Source organism: Microchirus variegatus (assembly GCF_963457635.1).
Source record: "Microchirus variegatus genome assembly, chromosome: 4".
Taxonomy (NCBI): domain Eukaryota; kingdom Metazoa; phylum Chordata; class Actinopteri; order Pleuronectiformes; family Soleidae; genus Microchirus; species Microchirus variegatus.
This window is the reverse complement of record NC_139805.1, coordinates 6,437,156-6,463,059: the sequence shown is the minus strand read 5'-3', so window position 1 is coordinate 6,463,059 and position 25,904 is coordinate 6,437,156. Positions and strand designations below refer to the sequence as shown.

At 41.4% G+C, this 25,904-nt stretch overlaps 1 protein-coding gene across 2 annotated transcripts in view; it reads right to left on the bottom strand.

Moving 5' to 3' along the window:
* ddah1 (dimethylarginine dimethylaminohydrolase 1) overlaps window positions 1-25,904 on the bottom strand; it is an 85,160-nt gene that overhangs the window by 17,457 nt on the left and 41,799 nt on the right. For both annotated transcript variants that reach the window (XM_083887994.1, XM_083887993.1), the window contains exons 3-4: window positions 4,368-4,467; window positions 2,441-2,514 (exon numbers count right to left, since the gene is read on the bottom strand). In XM_083887994.1, coding sequence (XP_083744120.1) covers window positions 2,441-2,514; window positions 4,368-4,467 — 174 coding nt within the window. The remainder of the gene's footprint in view (window positions 1-2,440; window positions 2,515-4,367; window positions 4,468-25,904) is intronic.

Here is a 25,904-nt window from a genome sequence, read left to right as displayed (position 1 = left end):
AGAAAAACACAGAGGAATCCATGGTGAGGAATTTGAATCAGATACACATGGGAAGATGGAAGCACTACAGTAAAGCCTTTCAGGTCGCAGTTATGTGTTGAACTCTTGGTTGCCATGACCCACCTCTGAACTCTTTCACTTCAAATTTAAAAGTGCCAAACAGTAGTGTGCAGTATAAAGGTCTTCACATTAATACGAGCAAACAGATTTGAGAGGGATCAGACTGTTACTGTGACCCTCGCTTTGTTGACTTCATGCTTGAATTCCCCCTGAGGAAAAGTGTCCTGGAATATTCCTTCTGAACATTTCCCTTCATGTCATATGTTGGTGGAGATCACTGAGCTCACTTGTGGTTATCGTGGTTCAGGCCACAGCACAGGGATATTAGTCAGAAAGGAAAATATGGTGAAACCATTTTCCAATACAAAATCCTTGACATTAACAGGGGGCAGAAGAGAAGCATAGACCGGGCTTATACACATACTGATGACTGAACTTGAAGGATAAGGCTGATGATCAATAAAGTTTTGCAAAGGATTATTGTGTCTCTGAGTTTGTTAAATCTGCCATTTTGTTCCTAACTGAAACATTCAGTATATAGTAAAAAAAAAAAAATTTGTTGACTAAATAGTGCCCTGTATATTTTTGGGCTTCACTGACACACCTTTTGTATAGTAGTGCAACATTGTGATGTATGTATTTAAAAAGTATAGAAAGTGTAGAATGATACAATACCATATATATATATATATATATATCATACTGTAGAGCCATGCGCATGTTTACGTGTCTTCAGAGGAGAAGAGAGTCTCCTCCAGTGGGTTACAGCTGCACTTTCTCAGCTCCAAGTGGAGCCTCAGGCACTGTTATTTTTACACTGCACAGTGCCCATTTTTTATTTATTCATTTAATTTATATGAAATTGATTTGATACAACCTGATTTATTTGCCTTACTGTTAAAACCCTGCTTCATTTTAAACAGCCTAAGTAAACCTGTGATGCCTTCAGCACCTGCAACTCTTTTTCTCTTTGTCATCCTATAACTCGTGCAGACACACATGCAGTCTCCACACACACACACACACACACACACACACACACACACACACACACACACACACACACACACACACACACACACAGACACACAATGGACACATCTGCACAGTCAGACTTTAGCTGGCAATCAAAGATGCAATTAACACTTAACTGCATGTTACTAAAAGTGGAGGAACTGCAGACGAATCCAGTGATTTTGCAATTATATTGGAGTACAGTGACAATTGACTGGAGCAGAGAAAGGTAATCATGGGAGTGGGGTGGGGGTATTAATACCAGAATATAAGGTGTATAAGGTAATATAGGTATAGCAACTTTCAGCTATAATACACAGGGGTATGACTTTTAGTCCATATTCAAAACAAAATAGAGCTTTTGAGGCACAGATACAACAGTCATACTTTCAAAGGATTAATTAAAAAAAAGTAATCTATCAGCAACAAAATAACCCACAGTCACATGATCCAAAGTAAGGTAAGTTTACTTACGGGCACTTTTTTCACATTCACCAGCAACCCCAGGAAGCAATGTCCATTGTTCGGATTTAATTATAATTAAGTAATTTGGACAAGGATTATTGGATAAACGAAACATTTAAACACTCACTGGTGGGAACAATTAAGTCAGTTCAGCAGTGATGAGTGGATATATTGACTGAATAAACAGACACAGGAGAAATAGTCCAAATAATTAATAAACCCTTTATAATCAGGGTAAATAAACTCCTTGATTGATTTCTGTCAACAGAGATGGCAAAGGTTTGTGTCAGTCGCTGATTTTAAAAATGCCTCAAACCCAGCTGTGGTCTGGACCAAGCACTAATGACTAATTGCCCCTGGGATTCCTAACAGTCACAGCCATCAATATTCACAGTGAGCGCTGCACCTGGAGTACAACACAAAGTAGAAATACTTTTTCAAAACAAATTGTGCTTTGCACATTATTCTTTTTTTCACAGAGATGGTTTGAGGGAGAATTTTTACATTTACAGATAAAATGAGGTGAAACTAAATTTTGCAAACAAGCTGCACTCACTGCACCCTTTGCTGGACCACATGGCAATTACTTCAGACAGTGTGAAGGGCTTTTAGGCTGTATATATAGAACGGAAAAACAGGTTTTTAAGGTACAAGTTTGAAGTTTATGGATATACGAATTTCAGCTAAAAAGTGACAACCCTAATAGCACAAGGTCAGAGACATCTTTCTGATTCGCAAAGCCACCCTTGAGTCCCAAATGTTTTAATTATAAAGTCTCACCTAAAGATGTCATCTGCATTCAAAAACTTTAGGACTAAAATGTGAGTTTTTAAGTTGTGTGAAGTGCTCTTGACAATTTCTCATTTTCCAGCAACATTTATCTCACATTACTGCAACTCACCTTAAAGGTATCAGCTAAAATCTCGGCTCCTCTCTGATTGGTCCGAGCGGAAAGTCCCACAAAGAACTCCCGACCTGCAGACAGAAATGGAAGCCAAAGAATTGGGTAACATACACAATAAAGTATCTGCGCTAAAACATCCTTAAAAAAACAAAAGCAATAGAGCAAAACTGTGGAGCAACAGTATCACTACAGCCACTACAGTGATTGCTTTAATGCATTCCGGTGAAAAAGGCCAACTGTGGTCACTTGGTGGGGACACAAACAGACAAACAGAGTTCTGAATGCCTGGCGAGGCTGCAGCACACTGAGCTCAGGAATGGGCTCCTAATGTAGCTGCTGAGCCTTTACAAAATGAGCCGTTAGCCTGAGCGCAGCCAACAGGAAATGTTTCTAGCCCTGCCATGTGAAATCGATTTCAGAAGGAACGAGAGCACACAGCCAGGAGTCTAGAAACCCAATTAAGTGTACTACGCTTTTTTTTTGTCTCATGGCCTGTGCAGTGTGGTAGACAGTGACCCACATTTTTAACTCACCACACGACTAAAAGAGAACGTACAGAAAAGCGAAACATACAGTAGACCGCCGTGCTCCTGGTTCTCTCTGTCTTGATGAGTTTTATTGCCCAAATCCAGAGTAATAATAGACCCATGATAAGAGCCTGGAGACCCGCTGATCTGATCGTGCAGAATGGCTCACAACGTTTTCATTACAGATTATTTTTGGAAGAATTTCGACTTTGTGTGTTAAGGCACGGGGTCATCGCGGTTGCAGAGAAGATCTCGGAAAATATACACAATACAAGACATACACAAGTGACTGCACAGAAAACTGTCAATGAGCTGTGATCGTACACAGGCGGAGGCTCTGTTGTCCTTTATGTTCACATTTTACATTGCTTATATTTTCTCTTTGATTCAAAAAGTAAACACTGTAAGCAGCACAAGGATTATACAGTTGTATAATAGTGTACAAATGTGATGGGTCAGTTTACCCTGAGCCAGAGGTTCTGTTTTTGAAATATGGAAAACATTGGGTGTCTCCTTTTGTGGCCTTGGGTAGAGGTTTGTACCCTAGGTCACAAAAGCAATTGATTGTTTTTTTTAAATAATCAATTCAGTTGTATGGGACAATGAAACAGTTCTTACACTGTAACACAGTGTGTCTGTTAACAATAAAACACTTTTTTTTTTAAATTATTATCTGGGAAATCAACTTTGTCCTCTTTATTCATACGATTCTTGCAAGAGTGACTTCAGACTTGCTTGTGACTTGCACTTATTCCCATCTCTGCCCTGAGCACTATAGCCTGCTTTGAAACTTGAGTGCAATATCAAATGTATGAGCACAAATGACACATGATGTGTTGAGATCGGAAGCAAAGATAATGGAGGTGAAGAGCACAAACAAAAGCCTCCTGTAATAAGATTTTAACTGAACTGAAAATAACAGGTATAGTTGCAGCTCTGTAGTATGGCTTAAAGAAAAAACATTGTTATGAGGAAAACACTTGGAAAGCCCACAACTGACACCACCACTTTCTATCCTGCTGTAGGATTAAGTACAAAGTAGGAGGCATGTCTTACTCCACAACCCCAACAGTTATTTCATCAAATTGTAGGTTAGGTTACTACCGCAGCATGGGAGATAAAAACCTGAGTATGTGTTTCATAACAATGTCATAACAACCCCATAATATGTAACTTGAGGCTAACGTGTTTTCAGATTTCCACCCAGCACGAACTGACGTGAGATCAGCTCTCTAACTAGATCTGCGATGATGTTTGCGATACAGTTTGCGCGAGTTCATCTTTAACTCGACAGCGACGGCCCTGTGGCGACAAACAATAAACAAAGGACAATGTGGCCTCGTATGAATACACCAGGCAACCAAAGGCAGTGACTAAAGGAGACGGTGTAAGCTTACCTGTAAAAAGCACATCTCCTCCATCCAATATGGCGTTTTCATCAGTCATTTCCACAATGTTCAGGTTCAGAGCCTTCAGAGTTGCCTTCATTACCTCCGTCTGGAAGAAACACGCAAACACAAACAGAAATTCACTCAAAACATCTGCTGACATTAAACAAACATCTAATTCATGATGACTGACTGAAAGTTAAACCCCTGCTCTGATCCATCAGCATTTCCTATCTTTAGGAATATTATGATGTAGTCCTGTTCTAACTGGACATATGTAAACAAATCAGTTTTTGGGATTTTCCCTGTGTTTTTTCTAATGTAGTGTTTTCAGCAATATCCAGGTTCTTCAGACTGAACGCGTTCCATTCCGACAGGTTGTGATGACATCATTTCGATGTCTGTGCAAAATATATTTTTCAAAATGCCTCTTCTTCCTCTGTTCTGTGTCATTCATGTTTTATATATTTATTGGAAGGAAGTGAAAGGCTGAATGGCAATCACTGGGTGGACAATTTCATGTCCTGTTTGACTGCCCAGTGAGACTTTAGTGTCCTGATTTTGGGGGTCCTGGAGGAGTAGTTTCCAAAGCCAAGTCATGTTAGCAAGAGCATCAGTGTTTCCACAGGCCCTATCTCACTATCACCTCACCCTGACCACTGTGCTTTTTTGGCAAACACAGGCTGCCACGCTCTCCCAAGAGATAACAAAAATGAGGCCTGTGGGTACAAATGACTGCAAAAATCTCCTTTCCTTAACACCTACATGCGCGTGTAACGTGTTGTACAGTCAATAATTGCGAACAGTGACGTATTTGCAGGTTCGTGCTTGACTGACTGTTTCTTTAAAGTGCCTCGTGACCAAATGGTTCAACAATGGCATCTTTCCAGTCCATTCACGTGCCAAAAGTAAGACAGTGGAATCCCGCAGAATAATCAAACTTTCCTCCTTCGTGTTTCATCTTCACTGCAGGCATTTCGCAAATCTTTCTGCTTCACTTAATCCCGTGGAACACAGAGTCCTTCCAAGTAACTGGGTTCACAAATTCATTAGTGGTTTTCTTAAAAGCTATGACAGCAGCAGCAGCAGCAGCAGTGTGCAGCATATTAAGTATAGGTAACAGTTAATCCCTCTCGTTTTTTTTTTTGTTTGAGCAAAGAAAACGCAAGCCAAGGCATAGCGAAGGCACTCTGTTTTTCATTTCGCTCAGTTTGTAGATATGTTGTGTGGCAAATAAAAGTTTTGAGTCGGGATCCGAGGAAGTAAACAATCCAGATGATTGATGCGGAGTTCGGCTTTTAGTGTTTGCCTTAAGTCATGTGTTGTGTTGTCTTTGCATGACATTTCTGCGGAATTCTATCTGGTACCAATAAACTTATTACGGCATCATCACTGATTCGACGTTTGTAAGGAAACTTCAATCAAATTATATAATTCTCCTCAACAGAAATCATGTGCTGCACAACATAGCTGAAGAGCAGTGTCACATCTCAGCCCAAAAAGTGATTTAGTCTGTTCTAAATGTTGTGAATGCATGCACTTTTGCACTGGTTTACACCATGTTGTCATTCCATTTTTCACTCGTTTCAAGAAAATTCACTTTTCGAGTGGTGACGACCACTCAAAGATGCTTTACTCTACAATTTTGTCCATCATCCATTCACTCACACATTCATACAGTGCATTTATGTGCAGGGAGAATGGAGCAACTTGTGGTTAAGTGTCTTGACACATCAGCATGTAGACTCGCAGAGCCGGGAATCGCACCCACAGCCTTCAGTTGAAGGATGACTCACTCTACCACTGAGCTACAGTCTCTCCTATCACTCCACTCTCAGTATCATAGCAGTCGCTTGAGACCAGGAATCTCCTGGTCTGCGTGAGGCAGCCCTTTACCTCAGCTCTCTGGCATTTCCTCTGACATCACTGGAGGTGATGTGACCTAAAGGGTGATTAGTCTCTCTACACGTGAAACATAATGGCCCTTATGGACAGATGGTGGTATGGTATCTGCTCTGTCTGCTGTGTTCACATGTGTGAACAAAGCCTCGGTTATTCTGTCCTTTCTCATGGAGAGTCACTACATGGAAATGAAAATAAGATGTGGACAAAAACAAAGACATATGAGGTGAAAAAGAGCGACTAAAAACTCAACATATTAATTTATTACACACAAAAGAATAATAAATTCATATTTTAGTTTAGTGTACACCCAGGACAAGATTGAGAGTGTGGTGATGTAATGGTTTGTGTATACAATTTATGAACAGTTGGGGTAAACAAAGTTACAGTGCAGACACAGGGTCATTAAACTCTTAAACAAAAGCTGTTAAATCTTATAAGAAAAATAGCATTAAATTACCTTGTAAAATAAAGTAAGGAGCGCTAAGAAATAACATCAACAAAGCTGATCCCCCATTAATTTGAAATGTCTTTAACATGAATTTGATCTCATGTTCCCGAGCTGTTAATCAAGTTGAAAACCCAGTAGGGAGAAGTGTGAGACAATTCTGCTCCAAATACAGTATGATTAAAAGCGTGGGTTTGATGAAGCAGAATCTGGAGCAGTTAGAACCATCTCCCATCAGCCAACTTTGGACCTGTGCCACCATCCAGACAGGTAAGCAGGGGGCTCTGCTGGATATAATCCACTTGGGGCAACAGGACTTTTAATTTATAGTTAGTGGCACACAAAGAGAAAACGTTTAATCTCAAATTATTATTTTTTTTCATTTTAATAAGGATTTATGGAGTCCCATCACTCAGACCCTGCACAGTCCAAAAACAAACACTTCAAACATTTCGCTGCATCTCATTTCGAATGACTGAGATTCTCCAGCTGTGCAGGAGTCACTGGAGCAAGAGATCGTGCTCTCAGTGTTCATTTGGACCGAATCACCGATACAGCCATGAAAGGAAGCACCTGTTCTTATTCAATGTTTCCATGTGTTCTGGTGTTTGAACAATTCTTAGTTGACAGCAAATGGCCTAAACCTTCCTGACATGATCACATCTCTACATGCCTACATTCTTTATATTGTTTACAGCACATTTGGATCCTGCCAAAAACAGGTCGTAACAGAAACAGTGATTTATTAAAGCAGATAACCTATATACTTGTGCATATTTGGCAGGAGTGGACAAATTTCCTGCTGTTACACATCCACTTCAAGGTCCAATGAGGTCTGCAAGCTGAGAAACCTCCCTTGCAATCACTGATATGTCAAGCTGTTATTCTCAAAACTCCCCCTGTCATCGGCGTTAGGATTACAGCTGGATGCGTGGATCACATGACTCTTAATAAAGTCTCTGCAGTGTAAGCATGACATGAACAGATAAAATATATCTGAACTGTCAAAGCTTACATCGGTGAACATGACAGACTTAGATCATACATCTTGCACATCAAAGCTTCAATTTACTCAGCACGTGTGCTTTTTCTCTGCAGTAGTCATCTATGCTTCTATTATAATCAAATGAATTAATTTATTTGATATAAAGTGCAGCACAGCGCTGAGTAATGTAATCTTGGCTGACAAATCTCTTCTGTATTGCTGAATGCTAGGAGGAGAAATTACCATTCATGTTGTCTGACACAACTCTCCACAGATATACTATTAATTAATGTGACAATGAGCTTGAAAGATGATGTTCTGCAGCTTCCTTATAATGTTCATATCACATTATGAGGAAAGTTAAATCCCTCCTTTGGGTACAGTCATTAATTTCAAGTGAAATAATGAGTGCTCACGCTCAAAATCATTGTCACAAAAGGTAGTGGCAGAATGTATAGATCAATACAAAGTTAAGCAGAAGGTAATTTCCTGCAGTGAAATTAAATTACCATCAACAGTGAAGTGGCAGTGTTGTTTTCGTCAACGATGACGATGACGAAATCTTTTCGTTGACGACACTTTTTTCATGACGGTAACGAGACGGTGACGAGATAAACATGACTCTTTGATGACGAAAACATGACGAGACTTGTGTGAGTTTTTCGTTGACGAGACGAGAATGGACGAAAATGTCAGTGGGTGGTCTGTCAGACGTTTGAAACGCATGACATTTCGTTTTTTTCGGCCAATCACCTGACGGTCGCGGAGAAAGCACATGGCTACTTAATATGCACGTACCCTGCTACCGCTTCTGCAGTGTGTGTGTGTGTGTGTTTAGCCATGTTTACATTCAGTGACGGTATGGTCATCTCTTTGTGTGTAATAATAGCCAATCTGCAGGCTCACAGTGTGTGTTTGTTAAAAAACTATACTTCTTTTATCGACTAAAACTAGACTAAAACCCTTTTGAGTTTTTGTCGACTAAAACTGGACTAAAACAATCACATATAGAAGTGACTAAAATGTGACTAAAACTAATAAGCATTTTCGTCCAAAAGACTAAGACTAAATCTAAGACGGTTGTCAAAAACAACACTGTTTCTAAGATGCACAGTGTTGATTCATGATTCTCTTTCCAGTTCTGGTGCTAAGCTAAGCTAAGCTAAGCGCTGCTAGTTGTAGACTGAGGTTTACATTCATCTTCATGGAAGTGGCATCTCTAAACTACACATACGGTATTTTCCAGATTGTCAAATCATTGAAAGCACAACAATGACAACCTTTAACAATACTTAAAGAGCATCACAATTGACCTCTTGGCAATATAACTACCTTATATCTCTGGACCTTTTTTCTCTCTCCTTCTTCCCTATCACCTCTTTCTTTCATTGCCTCTTATACATTCCCTCTCTTTTCTTTAGACCCCAGGGTGGAATGCTCCGACAGTCGCTTCCCATGCAGACAGCCCTATTATCTCTCACTGCGAGGGACATCCAATACCCAATCCCGCCAAGATGCCAACTCACTTTGCCAACACCTCCTCTTCTCCCTCCAACCCTCCTCCTGTGCTCTTCTCTTCTTCTCTCCTCCTTGTCCCCCGAGTGCTTGGCCAGGCAACATGCTCTTAGCCAGCACCCTGCTTTGAATGAAAAAAGGCCATTTAAAATTCATTAGGGTGCAGAAGGCTCTGAGGGCCAGTTGGTCTGCCTGCCACATTCCTGCCGTTCCAGAACAGGACAGGGGAGACGGAGCAGAGAGAACAGCCTTTTATTTGAAGCTTTTTATGGACCCCTTCTCTCTTCTCTTGCCCCCTGGTACCCGTGGATATCGCGTTCTACTAAAAAGGACCATCGGTCTGATAGGGCACGGTGCATTTGGAAAGGGAATAGAGTGCAAAACAATAGCATTCCTGCAGGTCATCCTAGCTTCCATACCCCAGGCAACAGAGTCCCACGCTCCAACATAATGGGCATACAGCATTCTTCTGAGCTTCGGGAGGAGGGTGACCTCTTTAAATGAGAGTTTATCAACTGCAGCTTTTGTAAAGATGGCACCTAATGGCAGACAGTTACAAGCTGTGAAACACTATATTCTATATATACTAGTCATTAGCTCATACAGTTGATGTACCACTAGTTGCTTATTTACTTATCCAAAAAATGTGACACAACATTAGCATTATTCTGGATTCAAATTTCTGGCCTCATAGCAGATGTCAGTATTATTTCCTCTACATTTAACTACGCTTTAGTCTCCAGTTACTTCTGAGGGGAATTTCTGGCTCCAAGCAACTTAACGTTTAACGGCCATAATAGTGAATTTGTGTCTGCCTCTCTGTGCTGAGCAGGTCATTTATAACAAGTATGTAAGAGATTGTTCACCCCCTGCTGCATGAAACTAGGTCAATGAGAATAATGAAAATTAAACTGTCAAGTTGTTAATGATTAATACTAAGCTCCAACTCATTCCTACTTTGTAGACATGTACAATCTGTTGAGTCACACAATGATTCACTCATTAGAGACAGTTAATATAATATCTTTCTACCACTGAACCAAAGCCCAAAGAAAAAAAAAATCAGTGATTTAACATTACATCACACAGGGGAATGTTTTTAAGATTGTATTATTTACATGGTAGCTAAAAGATATGTGTACGCTTTGATCATTATGATCATTTATTTATTTATTTAATTGATTTTTATTTTATGTATTCATTTTCTCTTTTCCTTATAGTCCTAATTTATGTTGTAAGAATTAAAAAACAATAAAGTTTAAGTCATAAAAAACATTACGTCACACAATTTTAATGAGTTATCTCTTCATCGTTTCGGTGACTTGGGTGATTTACCTAAGACAACCTGACCAAACATGGCAGCAGTAGACCAGCAGATTCTGTAAATTAACAGATTTTCGACTTGAAACTGGCACTACTGGCAGGGTTCATTCATATGCAGAAGCTTTTCCTGCCATCATGGCGGTGTAAACAAAGTAAGTTCTACAATTTCTTTAATTTTAAGGCAATCACGGTAGGAGGTCGCTGACATTATGGAAACAGAGATTCTCTCGAAGTTTGCTCGAAAAATAAAGAGCAATTAAATAAATTACAGATGTGTCAGATGTTTACCAGATGCAGTGGTTCCACTTATAACTTCTATAGAATACCCTCAGAGCTTGAACAAATGGAAGTCATGAAGGAGGAAAACTATAAAAGGTGTAGGGAGGCCATAACAGGACTATTGTTGAATTTATAGATCTATTGCACTCCATTTAAAGGTACAATATGTAGTATTTATGAGTTTATATAACCCAAAATCCACTTTTTTATACATATTATGTGCTCCTGCATTGTCTAGTCGCTGTATAATATTCTTTGTTTCATTTTCGTAGTGTTTCAAAAAGTCATTTCAAATAACATGGGCGCGGGCCGCGGTCGCATAGCCACTGTTAGCAGCGAGACGGCATGTCTCTGCCGGAGCCTGTAAGGACAAAGGAAGTCCCGCCTCCTCTCTCTCCGCTTCGTCTGCTACGGCCGCGGTAGCTCGCCCTCTCCCTCACCTCACGAACCTCATCTGCTGACACGGAGAAAGACGACGAGGACGACATTTGACCAGCTGCGGATACCGTAGCGCTCAGGGAAGGGAGGGGGTGAGCAGAGCAGCAGGTCTTTGTTGTAAATTTCAGCCTCTCCTCTAGATGGCACTATAAACTACTTATTTCCCCTTTAAACAACACAGGGGACAAATAATAAAACATTATATCAACGTGTGACAGTCTGATACCTCAAAAAAGGTATTGCTTTTTTTTCTTTTTTTTTACAGCAAGTAGTTATATCACAAAGGCCACACAAAGCACTCATAGATGAGTCACACAGGTGGGTTCATACACAGAAAAAAGGCCTGAATCTGATGCTGTCATGGTGGTCAAAAAGCACATTCCTTAAAGCAGCTAACTGCAAAGGTTTGCACTGACACAGCTTGTGACGAAAGTATGAAATGATAACAACGCATTTAGTAGCAGCCAAGAGAAAACAAACTCTCCGTGGCCAGTCCTTGCATTATCTAAACAAACCCTCGGTGTATGTTGGAACATACCTGTGGTTAACCAAGCCATGACATCCCCCACTTTCCCTTGCAATCCCCCCCATCAGCTTTAGGATTACATGATCATTGAGAAGTAGGTCAATGTGAAGGCGTGCACAGTTAACAGTAGCAGATCTGGATACCCTCGCACCACATCGACCACAAGGATCTGGCAGTTTGTCCTCAACAGAAAAGCTGTTTCAGCCAAACCAACTGCGCTGTCAGGTGGCTTTCATTTGGGGCTCCCAGGATATCAGGGCTCCAAGGTGAAAAATGTCACGCTATGGTACTGATGGACATATTGTATTTAGAGCCATCTGAAAGGCGAGAGACTGAAGCCATGCCAGCATGAAACAAATCACCTGAAACGCGAGACTATAACAAAGGTAGGAGATAACTGGACTCTGAGAGGTGAGACAGGCAGTTCATAGCCTGGATGAACCCAGCTAAGTCTGCCAGCGATTTTGATTTGGCTCTGCAGACACATCTGGCAAGGACTTAATTTTAGAATCTACTAAAAAAGGGGGGAATGAATCACAAGCGGGTTTTTTCCCCAGTGCGCTAGAGGCTTGACAACACAATGACAACAGAGAAGCGACATCTAGCAGCTTCTGTACACATCCAACATGGTGGTCAGAGTCGCTAGACACCATTATTGGATATCAGTCGCCACTAGAAAACAACAAGCACGTTTGTTGACACATTTTCTGTCAACATGTCATCCGGAGAATTGGCCTGATTGGTTGAAGATCATAGATTGTTTGTAGGATGGATTTTGATCTATGTCCTTTTGCCACGACTCTTGAAAGTGGGAGGTGACGACAACCTTTTCAGACTCATACTCAGTCTCAAATGAGATTGAAATGCAGTCTGGCATCAGCCAGGCTTGGCAGTCCATGAAATTACTTACAGGAATAAAGATTTCTCAATAATCAGTTTTCTATCAATATTGTCGTGGCTTTCCATTATCTAGTCCTTTTGTTAAAGCGGACCTAGAGTGGTCCTGTTGCACATATATGTTAGTTATAGAGGTCTACTTACATACATTAACTTGTTTTTATGGCCAAAAACCTCCTCGTTGCTGTAAACGAGCTGATAGAAATCCTCTTTTCTGACGCTGTTGCCCAGCCGCGAGATTTGAGACTCAACTCTCTCACCCAGAGGACAGAGTCTTGTGATTGGCCAATACTATTCAGCACATCCGCTCTCAGAAGCGCAGCTCCCCCCTCTGGAACGGTGGATGCACTGCTACTCATTATCAAAACATTCTTTTAACAATACCCAGAGTCAGAAGACACTCGTGAAACACCTCCACAACGGACGTTATTCTTCTTCTGCGGTTCAATGTACGCAACCGGATGTGCCCGGACTAGTGCCCGGAGCAGGACGATCTGCTGTTCCGAAGAACCGGTGTTTGCGTAACCGGACTGGGTTTTTTCAGAGATCTCGCTGAGCCCGAAATTACAATAAAACACAGCGTTCTCAGCAATGGCTGAACTGTTTGTTTGGAACCTTCAGGGCTTCTTAAACAAGGTAATGACGCAGATACACACTAAAAAACAGCGTTAATTGGAACTTCCGGTCTAGGTCCGCTTTAAATTTTACTGAGAAAACGGACCATCATTAGTTAGTCAGATTGGACAATTATGATATGGTTTCATTCCTATTCTTAAGCAATCTTTTAACTGGAGGTGGACAGTGAACACATATGACACATGAAGGTGTCATATAAGCAGGTAATAAATCATATAAGAGAAGGAACATTTAAAAACAATGAGATGTCTTTAAATAATAATATTTAGAAACATCTTCAATAAAGAAGGGGTCACGTCAGGAACATCTTGTGCTGTAACACCTTGCCGGTCACAGTGCACACTCACATGGAAAGATACCCAAGCAGAGCTGAGTACTGCAAAAATAAACAGAAATATGAGTCTGTTTGACAGGTCCAGAGTATGTCCCAGAGCAAAATAAAGTGCTCACTCCAATCAGCAGGACTGTAAAGAATGTGTCTGCTGCCTACCGCTCACTGTGATGGCTCCACAAATACAGGAGAGCTGCAGGCTAGGAACTGCTGGAAAGCAGAGGGATGGGGGCCAGTGGTTACAAACGGAGGTGAGCCTTTCGCCATGGGGAAAAACAGAGGGGGCTACAGTATATACATCTCCACCGACGCCTCCGTATTTATTGGGATTGACCCCTACAGACTGGACTTCTACATCCAAACAGGAGGGAAAAGCCAATAAACTTGCCTACCTCGTGGTGAATGACAGTTCACCCTTTCCTGATTTAATTAATGAACTGCACCATTTAAAAATGTAGCTGTCACAGATTTATATTACACATCATATTCACAAACAAGGGTCCATATCATCTGACCACATCTGATTAAAAGCAGCCTGGTTGGACATCAGCAATTGTTGTTTTTGTTCAACAGCGTGCATGCCCCTCAGGTCAGTCTGCCCTATACTTTTGACAAGAGACCTTTTAAAAACATTTGTCTGTGGTTAGTTTGAAAAAAAAAAAGTGAAATATTCCAAAGATTAGAGGCCCAACATTAGGACTGCTGAAGTTGGCTTGATTAAAGGTCATACCACTCATTGTAAGCAGGGCTATAAAATGACTCAGCCCTTCTCTGATAAATAGAGATTTATACTTTAGCATTTACTTGATGTTACGATCCAAACTCTATAAAACACAAATAGGGAAATCAATGAAACATCTTATTTCAACATTACAACAAGGACAGGACATTCAGTGTTGTCCACACTGAGAATGTACAGAGAATAGATTCAGCATGTCCTTCCTCTCTCTTCCTCCCTTTTTCAAGAGAACACAAGAGAAACCCGAGTGGGGAAACCCTACTCAAAGTCACCTTTGGCCTACCTGGGCTAACAGACACAAGACCACCCACATCTTCGTTAAAGGTTCAAGGTGACTACATTTTGTGTGTAAATCACTCCATGAGTTCCAGAGTGTGAGGAGAGAGTCACATTTTGTGTCCACAGTGTGTATCGGTTTCAGTGTGTTTTAGCCAATGTAGTGCAAATCACTGTGTAACTCTTAGTATCTTTAAGATCTTTAAGTGTTTACTCTTACCATTCGACGCATCAACTACTTTCCATGCCATACTTTGGTTGGGTAATCCATCATACTTATCATCAAGTCAGTCTTTAGTTCTGTTTAAATAAACAGCATCATCTTAACACCCTTGATCAATCACCAGTGTGTAAATTGAATTTCATGTTTCGAATGAATAAACTGAAAGTTATGGATGTCTGCAAATTCGAAAAATTCTTGGTGGTACTCACATCAGTACAATGTGAAATAGTGAGAAACTATTTTTCAAAAAGTGGTTACTCTTGATAATCCACATCAAATGCTCACTGTTAAGCGGAACTACTTTGTACCAGAGGAAAACTGCAAATTAAAACTAAACAATGACATTTGGAAATTGGATTAAATATTGTATCACGGTAATATGCAATGACATCTCCCATGAGAGTTTTGTGGAAGTACATATGGTTGAGGACTAAAAGTCAAATGGAAAATGCAATGCTTCACAACTGTCACCAGAAGCCATTTCCCAAGTATCAGGGTTTTTTCCGAGCACTATGGTTAACCGCTTATTAGCCTTACAGAATTAAAACTTGGCACACACCTCGTGTGTACCAAAGATGATTCAATTGAGAGGATTTGAGATTCCCCATTTTGTTTGTTTTTGTTCCATGGGCTGAGGCCCCATGGAAAGCCGGTGTAAGAGCTCCCACATATTTAAGTTATTTCAACATTTGTGAGGCCCTAGGTATGCTCCAGAATGGAATGTCCAACCAAACACAAGTCTGCGGAGGTTTGTCTGAATTTATGTGGCCTGGAGCCTGACCTACCATTGCCTTCTCTAGGGGAGGAAGAAAGATATGTTTAGTTGCTTTGAGTGTGGTGCTGAGGAGTGAGAGCACAACTTTAAGAGGCGTTGAGTAAATAGGCGCAGAGTTTGAGTGACTCACGTTAAGATTCATTTTTTGTTGAAGGCTTTCCCCTTTTTCTGTTTTCCCTCCCAAGCAGGGAGGCCTCTTAGTGAATGGTGCCTGCTTGATGGAAGAAAGAGGAACCCCCGGCTAAGAGGTCAGGGAAGCCACGCGAGTTAGGGAGGGAGGAATGGGTAGTCAGAGGAAGGGAATTTTGACGAGTGATTATGCTGAGACTGACTGACAAGAGCTGCTCCAAGAAAAACACTACCATGATGCCAACATGCTATTGCATTCAGGCAAACCACAATTTGATGAGGTTATACAATTTGACCACATTCTGAAGCCATAGACACTATTTGGATTCTTAAAAGAAGAAGGAGAAAAATCTGTTTTGCCTTTTCATATCTGCATTCCTCTCATTGTTGAGGTGTTCCAGTGGTTGTTCGTCTTTACTCCATCCCAGAACCTGGAAACACAGATCGCTATGCAGAAAGAAAACACCATCGTACCACACGGTTACACCCACGCTTTCCAAAGAATGTAATGGATGTATTCCCAAAGGGGGGGGAAAAAGTTGAATTTGCCAGGCAAAGTACAGACGAACTGCCCATTATGAGGGATTTCCCAAAACAGCCATGTGAAGTTGGACGTATGGGAGGGGCTGGTATGGAAAAAGGAGGAAAAAAGGAGTGTGTTTTAATCTTGTAAGGGGGAAAAAAAGCAGGACGGGCCAAAAGGTTTCCCATAAATGTTAATGAAGGGCTTTCCCAGAAAGATTTTTTTTTCTCTCTCTCTTTTTGAGCTTGAAACAAGAGGTCAGGTGCTAATGTTAACCAGCAGGGATATATCCTTAGACCTGCTTTTACAAAAGTATAATAGCAGAAGACCATCAATAATTGAGCATACCGTTTGAATTTAAGAGTTAAACTTTAGATGATGTTAAAGAAATCGAGGACGCCTCATAGACAGGCAAGGAGACAAACCTGAGAAAAGTCAAGACACAATGGCCACATCATCTTATACCTTGAGATACAATGTCAATCCTTGCACATTGGTAAACATCTGTAACATCTGTAGGCAAGCTATAAGCTATAGTGGATATCATATTAGGAAGGTTATTGATTCCTTTGGACTGTTTCACAATGGATGCATGGTGGTCTACCCTTTTTGGGAATAGACCACCCTCCTATCTTTATTGTGAGCAGGGAACATCCATCCATCCATTATCTACCGCTTTTTCCTCCACCAGAGGGTCGCAGGGGTGCCGTGCCCATCTCAGCAGACACCGGGCGACAGGCGGGGTACACCCTGGACAATTCGCCAGTCCATCGCAGGGCCACAGAGAGACAAACAACCATTCACTCACACACTCACACCAAACGGGGCTCGAACCCAGGAACCCGGGTCTTCTTGCTGCAAAGGCAAGAGTGCTAACCACTACACCAACCGTGGGCCCAACAGGGAACATCTCACAGCAAATATATCTACAGAGACAATGATTTTTCACAGTGTCACCTGCATCAAAGTGTTGTTGGTCTCTTTATTGTTCATGGTCTTCTTTTAATGTGGTGACACACTTTTGTTGCCTGTGATGGCTGACTCAGATCTGATTCATTCAAGTTAATTTAAGAGCAATTGAGCATGTTACTAAAGTGCTGACCCAAAGTAGCAGAAGCAGCTTCCAAGTCAAATGTCTTCTAAAGGTCCTACAGTCCAAATAAAGAAAATCACTTATGTGGTGAGGAGCCTATTTAATAACCTTCAGTGGCACAGACAGACACACACAGGTCGCCTGTGGATTGAAGTAGTCTGACGTTGTTTTTTTAAATGAATGATGGTGCAAACTGAAATGTACTGTTCTACTCTGAGACACACATAATTGTGATTGCATAAAAAACTAATTGGGAAGATGCACTGAGATTGTATAAAGATGCACGCCTTGGATAATAACATAATTGTGACTGGGGAACTGTGTCACGCCTATGACACTGAATACCAGTGACTTCAGCTATGACAAATGATGAAATATCGAAACCACATGTCGATCCCTGTTCAGAGTGCAAAGGAAGGACGGTAGTGTGTCATTCCAGAATATTTCGACTTTGAGATGTCGGTAAAGGACATAAAAAGCAAATGTCCCTGGCGAGTGAAGAGAGAGCTGAGATGAAGGGTACATTTACCAGCTTATCGTTCTGGCATTGAGAAACAGCAAAAACAACTGAACTCAAAAAATGTAATATTTATGTGGGATTATGTTAAAACCTGTGTGAAAATTTAACCAATCCATCCAAGTGTCAGTGTATAATAATGATGTTCATTTGAGATTCTGCAGTTTGTTACTGGTAATGATCAGACACAAGGAAAAGGTGATTCTAGAAATCCACTGTCTTTGTTTTGATTTTTTTCCTAGATGATTATGTTAATCGGTTCAGTGAGACTGCAGCACACCTACCAAGTTTTAGTTACTTAGTAACAACAGATGCAACAGAGGGACAATGCAATGTGTGCTTGGTAAACGATGTCTCCGGATGTTTTTCACTTGTTTGTAGACACTCCATGCTAATATCCTATCGCAGGTCACTAGCAAATTTGCCTGTCACTATCCTACTAATCCTGTTATTCCTCTACATCACGTGTCAAACTCAAGGCCCGGGGGCCAGATGTGGCCCACCACGTCATTTTATGTGGCCCGCGAGTGATTAATTGGTCTTAAAAATCAGTGTTAAAATAGGTCTATGCTGCTTTAAAGGGACAATGTGTAGTATTTATGGGTTTATATAACCCAAAATCCACCTTTTTATACATATTATGTGCTCCTGCATTGTCTAGTCACTGTATAATAGTTTTTGTTTCATTTTCGTAGTGTTTCAAAAAGTCATGTAAAATAACATGGTCGCGGGCCGCGGTCGCATAGCCACTGTTAGCAGCAAGACGCCATGTTTCTACCGGAGCCTGTAAGGACAAACGCGAGAGAACAAATCAAGCGTCGCTTTACATGTAGCGGAAGTCCCGCCTCCTCTCTCTCCGCTTCGTCTGCTACGGCCGCGGTAGCTCGCCCTCTCCCTCACCTCACGAACCTCATCTGCTGACACGGAGAAAGACAACGAGGACGACATTTGACCAGCTGCGGATACCGTAGCGCACAGGGAAGGGAGGGGGTGAGCAGAGCAACAGGTCTTTGTCGTAAATTTCAGCCTCTCCTCTAGATGGCACTATAAACTACTTATTTCCCCTCTAAGACATGCGTTGACCATAAACTACATTTCCCACAATGCATGGTGATTGTGTTACCGTAACCATTATGCTGATGTGGCCCTGAAGTGAAAATGAGTTTGACTCTCCCCTGCTCTACATAGCCACAACAGTTAAGCAGTCTAACCAAGTCTCTGGCCCTCTGCTTCTGTGCTCCTCTCCAGCAGACAGGTCTGCCCAGCTATGTCTTTGAAACTCCACATGTAACCCATGTGAGGGCCACAGACGCCGCCACCCTCCTCTACCTTGCACTGCCGAGGTCCGTGCTCACAAGAGCTCGCCTCTTACCCCTGGGCCTCAATGCAAAAACATTACCGGTGCCGCGGAAGAAACGAGACAGACTGTAATGGAAACGACACACTTTCCAGACACTTGAGGGAATAGCAAACATCTTCGCCCTGAACCCCATCAGAAAACCCACACACACGCTACCAAACCTGCACCCCACCACCACTTCCGTTCGTCTGGACTGTGGACATCTTGTCTTTCAGGAAACAAGTGGGCACGTTATAATGATTAAAATACATTTGAGAGGGCTTTTTTTAAATAGATAACCAAAACTGTGAAACATCAAATTCACACAGGACTTAATTAGTTTCCATGGACTCAGGGAAACGTCATAGACAAGGATTTTCATTTTTTTATTCATTAGATCTCACAGTATCTGAAACTGATATCAATGTGACTGATAAGTAAGCTGCAGGGTAGAATAATAACTTAAAAAAGAGATTCTTGGGTAAATTGTATCGCTGAGGTAAGTTTGAAGTGAAAAGGCCTAAAGTATCTGGCTTCAGCTTCCCAAAATAAGAGAATTGACTTAATAATAATAGGTTTATTACATGCAGATATGGTACAAATGTTTTCCTGGGAAATAAGTTTACACAGAAATCCACTCTAACCCATGCCCAATTTTGGGGTTAAACTGGGTCACAATCTAGTAAATGGAGTAAATGGAGTCAGGATGATTGTATTTTTTAAGGTGTCCACCTATTGAAGTGAAGTCCTTGCATCTGCTATAGGTAGATCACAGATAGAGGCGTGATCCATGTTTAATTTCACCCTGATAGAAATGGGTCACACATCAGCCTCTCCATCAGCTGCCTACCATCTGATAACGTATAACGCTGTTCAGAAGCTCTTCAACCTCGCCATTCTTCACATTCCCAAGATTCTGGATGGTGTGACCTCATTGGATGAGCAAAGCCAGGAGGAAAATAGCCCCCGGCGAAGCCTTTGCTTCAACATGGAAACTTAAGCTAACAAAGAATGCATGACTATGTGCAAACTTGACTGTGGCAGCACTTGTGAGTGAAAACAACATATTTAGGTTTTTGTTTTTTTTGAGTATAGTTTGACCTTATATGAGTACACTGCATCTATCTGTACCATAAATGTAATCAGACTGACATAGAAAATGTACCAGGTAAAATCTAATATCCTGCAAGTGTCACTAAGAAAATAGGTATACACTTTACATTCAGGTAAGTTCAAGAGCTTTTATCAATGGTTTCATTTAATCACATTACACCCAGATTCTAATATCACTATCATCACTGAGCATAGTGGACAGACTGGGGAAATGTGGGATCCAGGAACAAGCACTTGCCAATTTGGCCAACTGAGCCCATGTGACATAAAACAATCTGCTATCACGTTGCCCCAAGGAGTTTGTTTTCTCTATTTGATACACATTGCTGCAGTTGTGCACCAATGATTTTAACTCTTTCCATGAGTCACATCTACTGATGCTGACATGTCGCTGAGTGGATTGAACTACATTACCCACTAACGCTCAGTTGAGTAAGCTTTTAGAGCAAGGACGTGCACGAAAGCATAGTCTTTATCTTATGTCTCCCTTTGCCTCTCACAAATGCCTCAAGGTAAAACTTTCTGCATTAAAGAAATACTGCATGTGTCGTCTTCCAGCTTCATACTGACCTGTGCCCTGCTTATTTACTGAAAACTGCAGATTAAGTAGGAGGTACAGGGTGCTGAGAAGAAGGTGATGGAGGGGGATGAAGAGGAGGTAGCTGAAGAAGTTGTGTAGAAAGCAATTATATGGCTCTATGCCTCATGGAATGTTCTTGGAATACAAACCAAGGTAATCCATTAGGATTGCTAATCAAGCTGAGTGTGTGTCCCTGTATGCATGTGTGTGTGTGTGTGTGTGTGTGAGTGAGTGTGTAATACAGAGTACATAGCTCTTTGGGCCTCTCACTGGAGCACATAATTAAGAACTGGTGATAAAAAAGAGGAGAAGGGGGCATTGTAGAATAGCTGTGGCGTGAGTTGCTATTTCTAGTAGGGTTTATTGAATGACTGTAGGTGGATGTGATTAACTACATAGCTGGGAGATCAGGTATGCACTCAGTCACACACACACACTTGCATTTTTTGGCAACACATCAACAAAAAAAAAAATCAATAAGATTATCAAATTCATACCAAAATCTATTAATTTTATTTACACATAAATAATCAAGTTGCCTAAAGAGTTCAGCTGAAACCACACATTTGGAACAATCAGCACGGAAAGCTGTTTATTCTCACATCCAGGCTCTGAAAACATTCATTTATTCAGGGCTCTGCTGAATCATTTACCAAAACTGAGGTGGAAAAAAAAATATATATAAGCACAGAGTCTGGCTTTTACGTAATGCCAACAGCCAGTCAGTCGGAACCACAGGATGCATACAGGGGAGCAGAGAAAAACAAACACTGAAAGATGTCCTTTCTGCATACTTGATGTTTTTCCCAGCCGCAAATACCAAAGTTTGCCCAGGACGCTGCAGAACAGATTCACTCTTAACCGACCTGAGATTTTACCTTATATGGGTTAAAGTACTCTCGGGCCTTAAGTTGTGTGTATACATGCGTACGTGTCTGTCTGTGCGTAGGCGTCGTGGAAGAACAAGGTAAAGGTTTTAAGGATAATATTTTGCACAGCTGCAGAGACTTTGTTATCGTGGAGTTGTTGTCTCTCCCACCATCAGTGGTGGTTTAGAGAAGCTTAAAGCAGATGGAGAGAAAAATTCCACAGTTACCACTTGATCTAACATTGTTCCATTCGTCCAGTTCATGCCAGTCTTTCTAACACACACACACACACACACCCTCCTGGTGGTATGTCTGAACTGGAACATTGTTGGAATTCTAGTAACCTCCGATCCAAAGCCTCTCTTCCTCTCCAGTTCTTAAAGATTCTGCAAAATTCAAGCTAATACAGCAGCCCAGTCTGCTTCAGCAGCACAGGAGGAAAACTGTTTAACTCTCTGATCGTTATTTTGCACCGTTCGTTTTGTTGGTGCATTTTCAATAACCTTTGTACTAAAAAAATACAAAATAAAATTAATTCTATTCTTGCCACAGGCGTCACGTGGCAACATGATGTTTAGTTTAATCCAGTTTGAATCCTGTTTTGAGCAAAGTCTTCTCTGTGTTTCTGTGAGAGTTTCCGTGCTCTGCTTCATCCAGGTTAGTGGTTTGGTGAACGGGAAACTCTGTGCTTTTACGGTAGAGGTAGAGTGTGAGAGTGAATGGTCGTTTGTCTGTCGATGTTTGGCTTTAACTGTCGCGAGTAAATAAAACTACCCAGCAAATGACACGAGTAATGCACCTCTATTACCACTATTATCAGACAAAAGCTACAGTTACACAACGATTGGAGTGCATCTCACTAATTATGGAGAGTGATTTCACAAACTACAAGATCTGATATTTTACTGCAATAATTATCAATATGGACTGATATAAGTAGATGTCCTTAATTCCTTAACTAAATATTGTCCTTAATAGTTGGTCTTTCCTTTAAAGGGGAAATAAGTAGTTTATAGTGCCATCTAGAGGAGAGGCTGAAATTTACAACAAAGACCTGCTCCTCTGCTCACCCCCTCCCTTCCCTGAGCGCTACGGTATCCGCAGCTGGTCAAATGTCGTCCTCGTCGTCTTTCTCCGTGTCAGCAGATGAGGTTCGTGAGGCGAGGGAGAGGGCGAGCTACCACGGCCGTAGAAGACGAAGCGGAGAGAGAGGAGGCGGGACTTCCGCTACAAGTAAAGAGACGCTTGATTTGTTCTCTCGCGTTTGTCCTTACAGGCTCCGGTAGAAACATGGCGTCTTGCTGCTAACAGTGGCTATGCAACCGCGGTCCGCGGTTATGTTATTTTACATGACTTTTTGAAACACTACGAAAAAGAAACAAAAACTATTATACAGCGACTAGACAATGCAGGAGCACATAATATGTATAAAAAAGTGGATTTTGGGTTATATAAACCCATAAATACTACACATTGTACCTTTAACTAAATATTGTCACTAATATTTGGTCTTTCCTTTAAAGTGACACAATGCAGGATTTCACCCTTCAAATAATGTCTCCAAGATTATTTTGATGGTACATCACCTAACCACAGGGTGAATGTCACCCCTGTCAATGCCTGAGCAGGTCTGCATCGCCTGTACTGGCACTATATTCTACGTTACGGCATACGTCACTGTCAGATGAATCGGATCCTGTATCTATACGGCTGAGAAAGGAAGTTGACTCAAGCGACATCATATCATATATAATTGTTGCAGTAGCTACATGTCTGAGATCGGCCTCTGAATAAACATGACACATGAACAAACTACCTACAGTGTGCTCATTATGTCAAGCATGCGTTGGCAGAGCATGCCCTACATTCTGCCTTAGAGGGACAAGGCCACGCAGTTCAACCTCGAGGTCAAGAGGACACATGCGGCAGTTCACAGAGACAAACGCGCGCTCACTCAGCCATGCATGCGTGCATGTGCAGGCTAAATCAGCACTTAACTGTCTAATAAACAGCTGCCGAGGCACAAGAGTGCCGCACTCGTGCCAAGAGAAAGAGTCACCGCTCGCTTTGGAGTGACGGGTGAGGATTTTGCGCGTGATGACAAATACCTTTGTGAGAGCTGAACAAACGCCGGTCATGTCGGGTCCCAGCTATGTTTGGCCTCCTGCGCAGAGCATGCAGTCATTGGACGGAACAGGATCTCCATATATGGCGTCAAAAAACTTGGCACACTTTGTGTGTGAGCGCTCACCCACAATGACATCAACAGACAAACTGGCCCCCGGTCATTCATTCAGAACGAGTGGAGCCACAGAGAGCAGAGCAGCGGCTGTCACAGAGACATGAACAACTTCATTAATACACTGTCTTATACCAGATGAGTGACAGTATAATGATATATCCACTTGAAGGACAGATTAGTTTACTGCACCAATCCTATGTATTGGTCTGATAAAAAGGGAAAATCAGATACGATCTCCAAACCTTAAATATCACCTAAAAAGCTACAAAGAGAGAGACACAATATTGTTGTCATGTGACCAGAATGTGAGCATGTACACCACTCAGGTGGTGAATACATGAGCACAAATGTAAACACCGTTTAGCTGTTATGTTATGTTCATACATGAAAACTAATCAAGTCATCCTCAATAATCCTAAATAAAATCATCCTAAACATTCCCAAATAAAGACACTTATAAAAGCAGCTACATTGTGTTGCATGCAACAACAACAACAACAAAAAGAACATTGTGAGTCATGTGAGATGTGATAGGTCCCCAAAATGGCGTAATATGCAAAACTACACACACACACATTTCCTGGCAAATTTATCATAGAGTCTTCTGGAAGTGAAGATATAAAATGTTATGTATAATGCAACAACTGTGTGTGTACAGTGAGGGAATGAATGAATGAACTAACTACCAACAAAGTTCACCTTGATACATTCAGACAGTGGCTTATGACATCAACTACTCCCTCCCACCCTCTTTGATGGCTCAATAAATCAGCTTTACAGACGAAAGCATGAAAACAAACTAGCAATTTCAAGGCTTACATTTAAAACGAATTAAAGTAAAAACAAGTGATGACCTCAAGTGAAGGAGGAACAGAATCGGTGGAAAAAAGAGTATGGGATGACTCAGTGGGTGACTTGGACGAGGGGGGGGGGGGTTCTCCATTCATAAAAGAGACCGTAGATGAACTTCTGTTCTGAGTTAATGGCCTGCGTATGACCAGCTCTATCCCTTTGCTATAAGCATTGGAAATGAAGACCAAATGTTTCCATGATCAAAAAGGGAAAAGATCTGACAGAACCAATCTATTTGTACATCACAGCAAGACTTTTCCAAATCCCTTAAACTTTGTTATGATTTCCTACTCAATGTTTTTATGAAGTCCCCCCCCCCCCCCCAAGAGAAAAAAAAATAAGCTGATGTTGTTATCACCAGATGATGTCATGGACCCAGTCTGTGAGGATTATGCAAATAGTGGGCAATTTGAACTGAGCATTAGTCGAAGGAAAATGTGGATTCCTCTGACAACCTTTGGGAAAAATGTGGCTTCACAATAATCTCTTCCTTCTTTTGGAGAATGTGTTTTGGCTCCAGTGCTGAATTGTTTCACTGCAAATGCTCAGCCTTGTCCTTGTATTTCCTCTAACACAACACACAACGAATTCCTCCTTGAGGCGGCAGGAAATAAGCAAAATAAGCGAGTTTGGGACAATGGAAGGGTACGCATGCAGAATGCCACTGTGTCAGAACAATTAGTTCGAGACACTCTTGTGTCTTTATGTTCCATTAGTCACTGTGTACTCGAACGGAAATCGCAATTGAGGTGGAAGAATGCGACAGTTTCATTAAGTGATTCCACTTCCAGTACGTATCAACTTAAATAAACTCGGGGACAGAACAGCAGAGGACTCAGTGAGTGGTCAAATATGGTACGGTCAGACCAACACAAAGAATGCCATCTTTTGTTTGCTGATGAAACGCACACATATTCCACATTCCTGATGATTAATCTTGCCACATTGCATCATCATAAAGTAGCTGTTGGATAAGTCATACGTCTTCATCCTCAT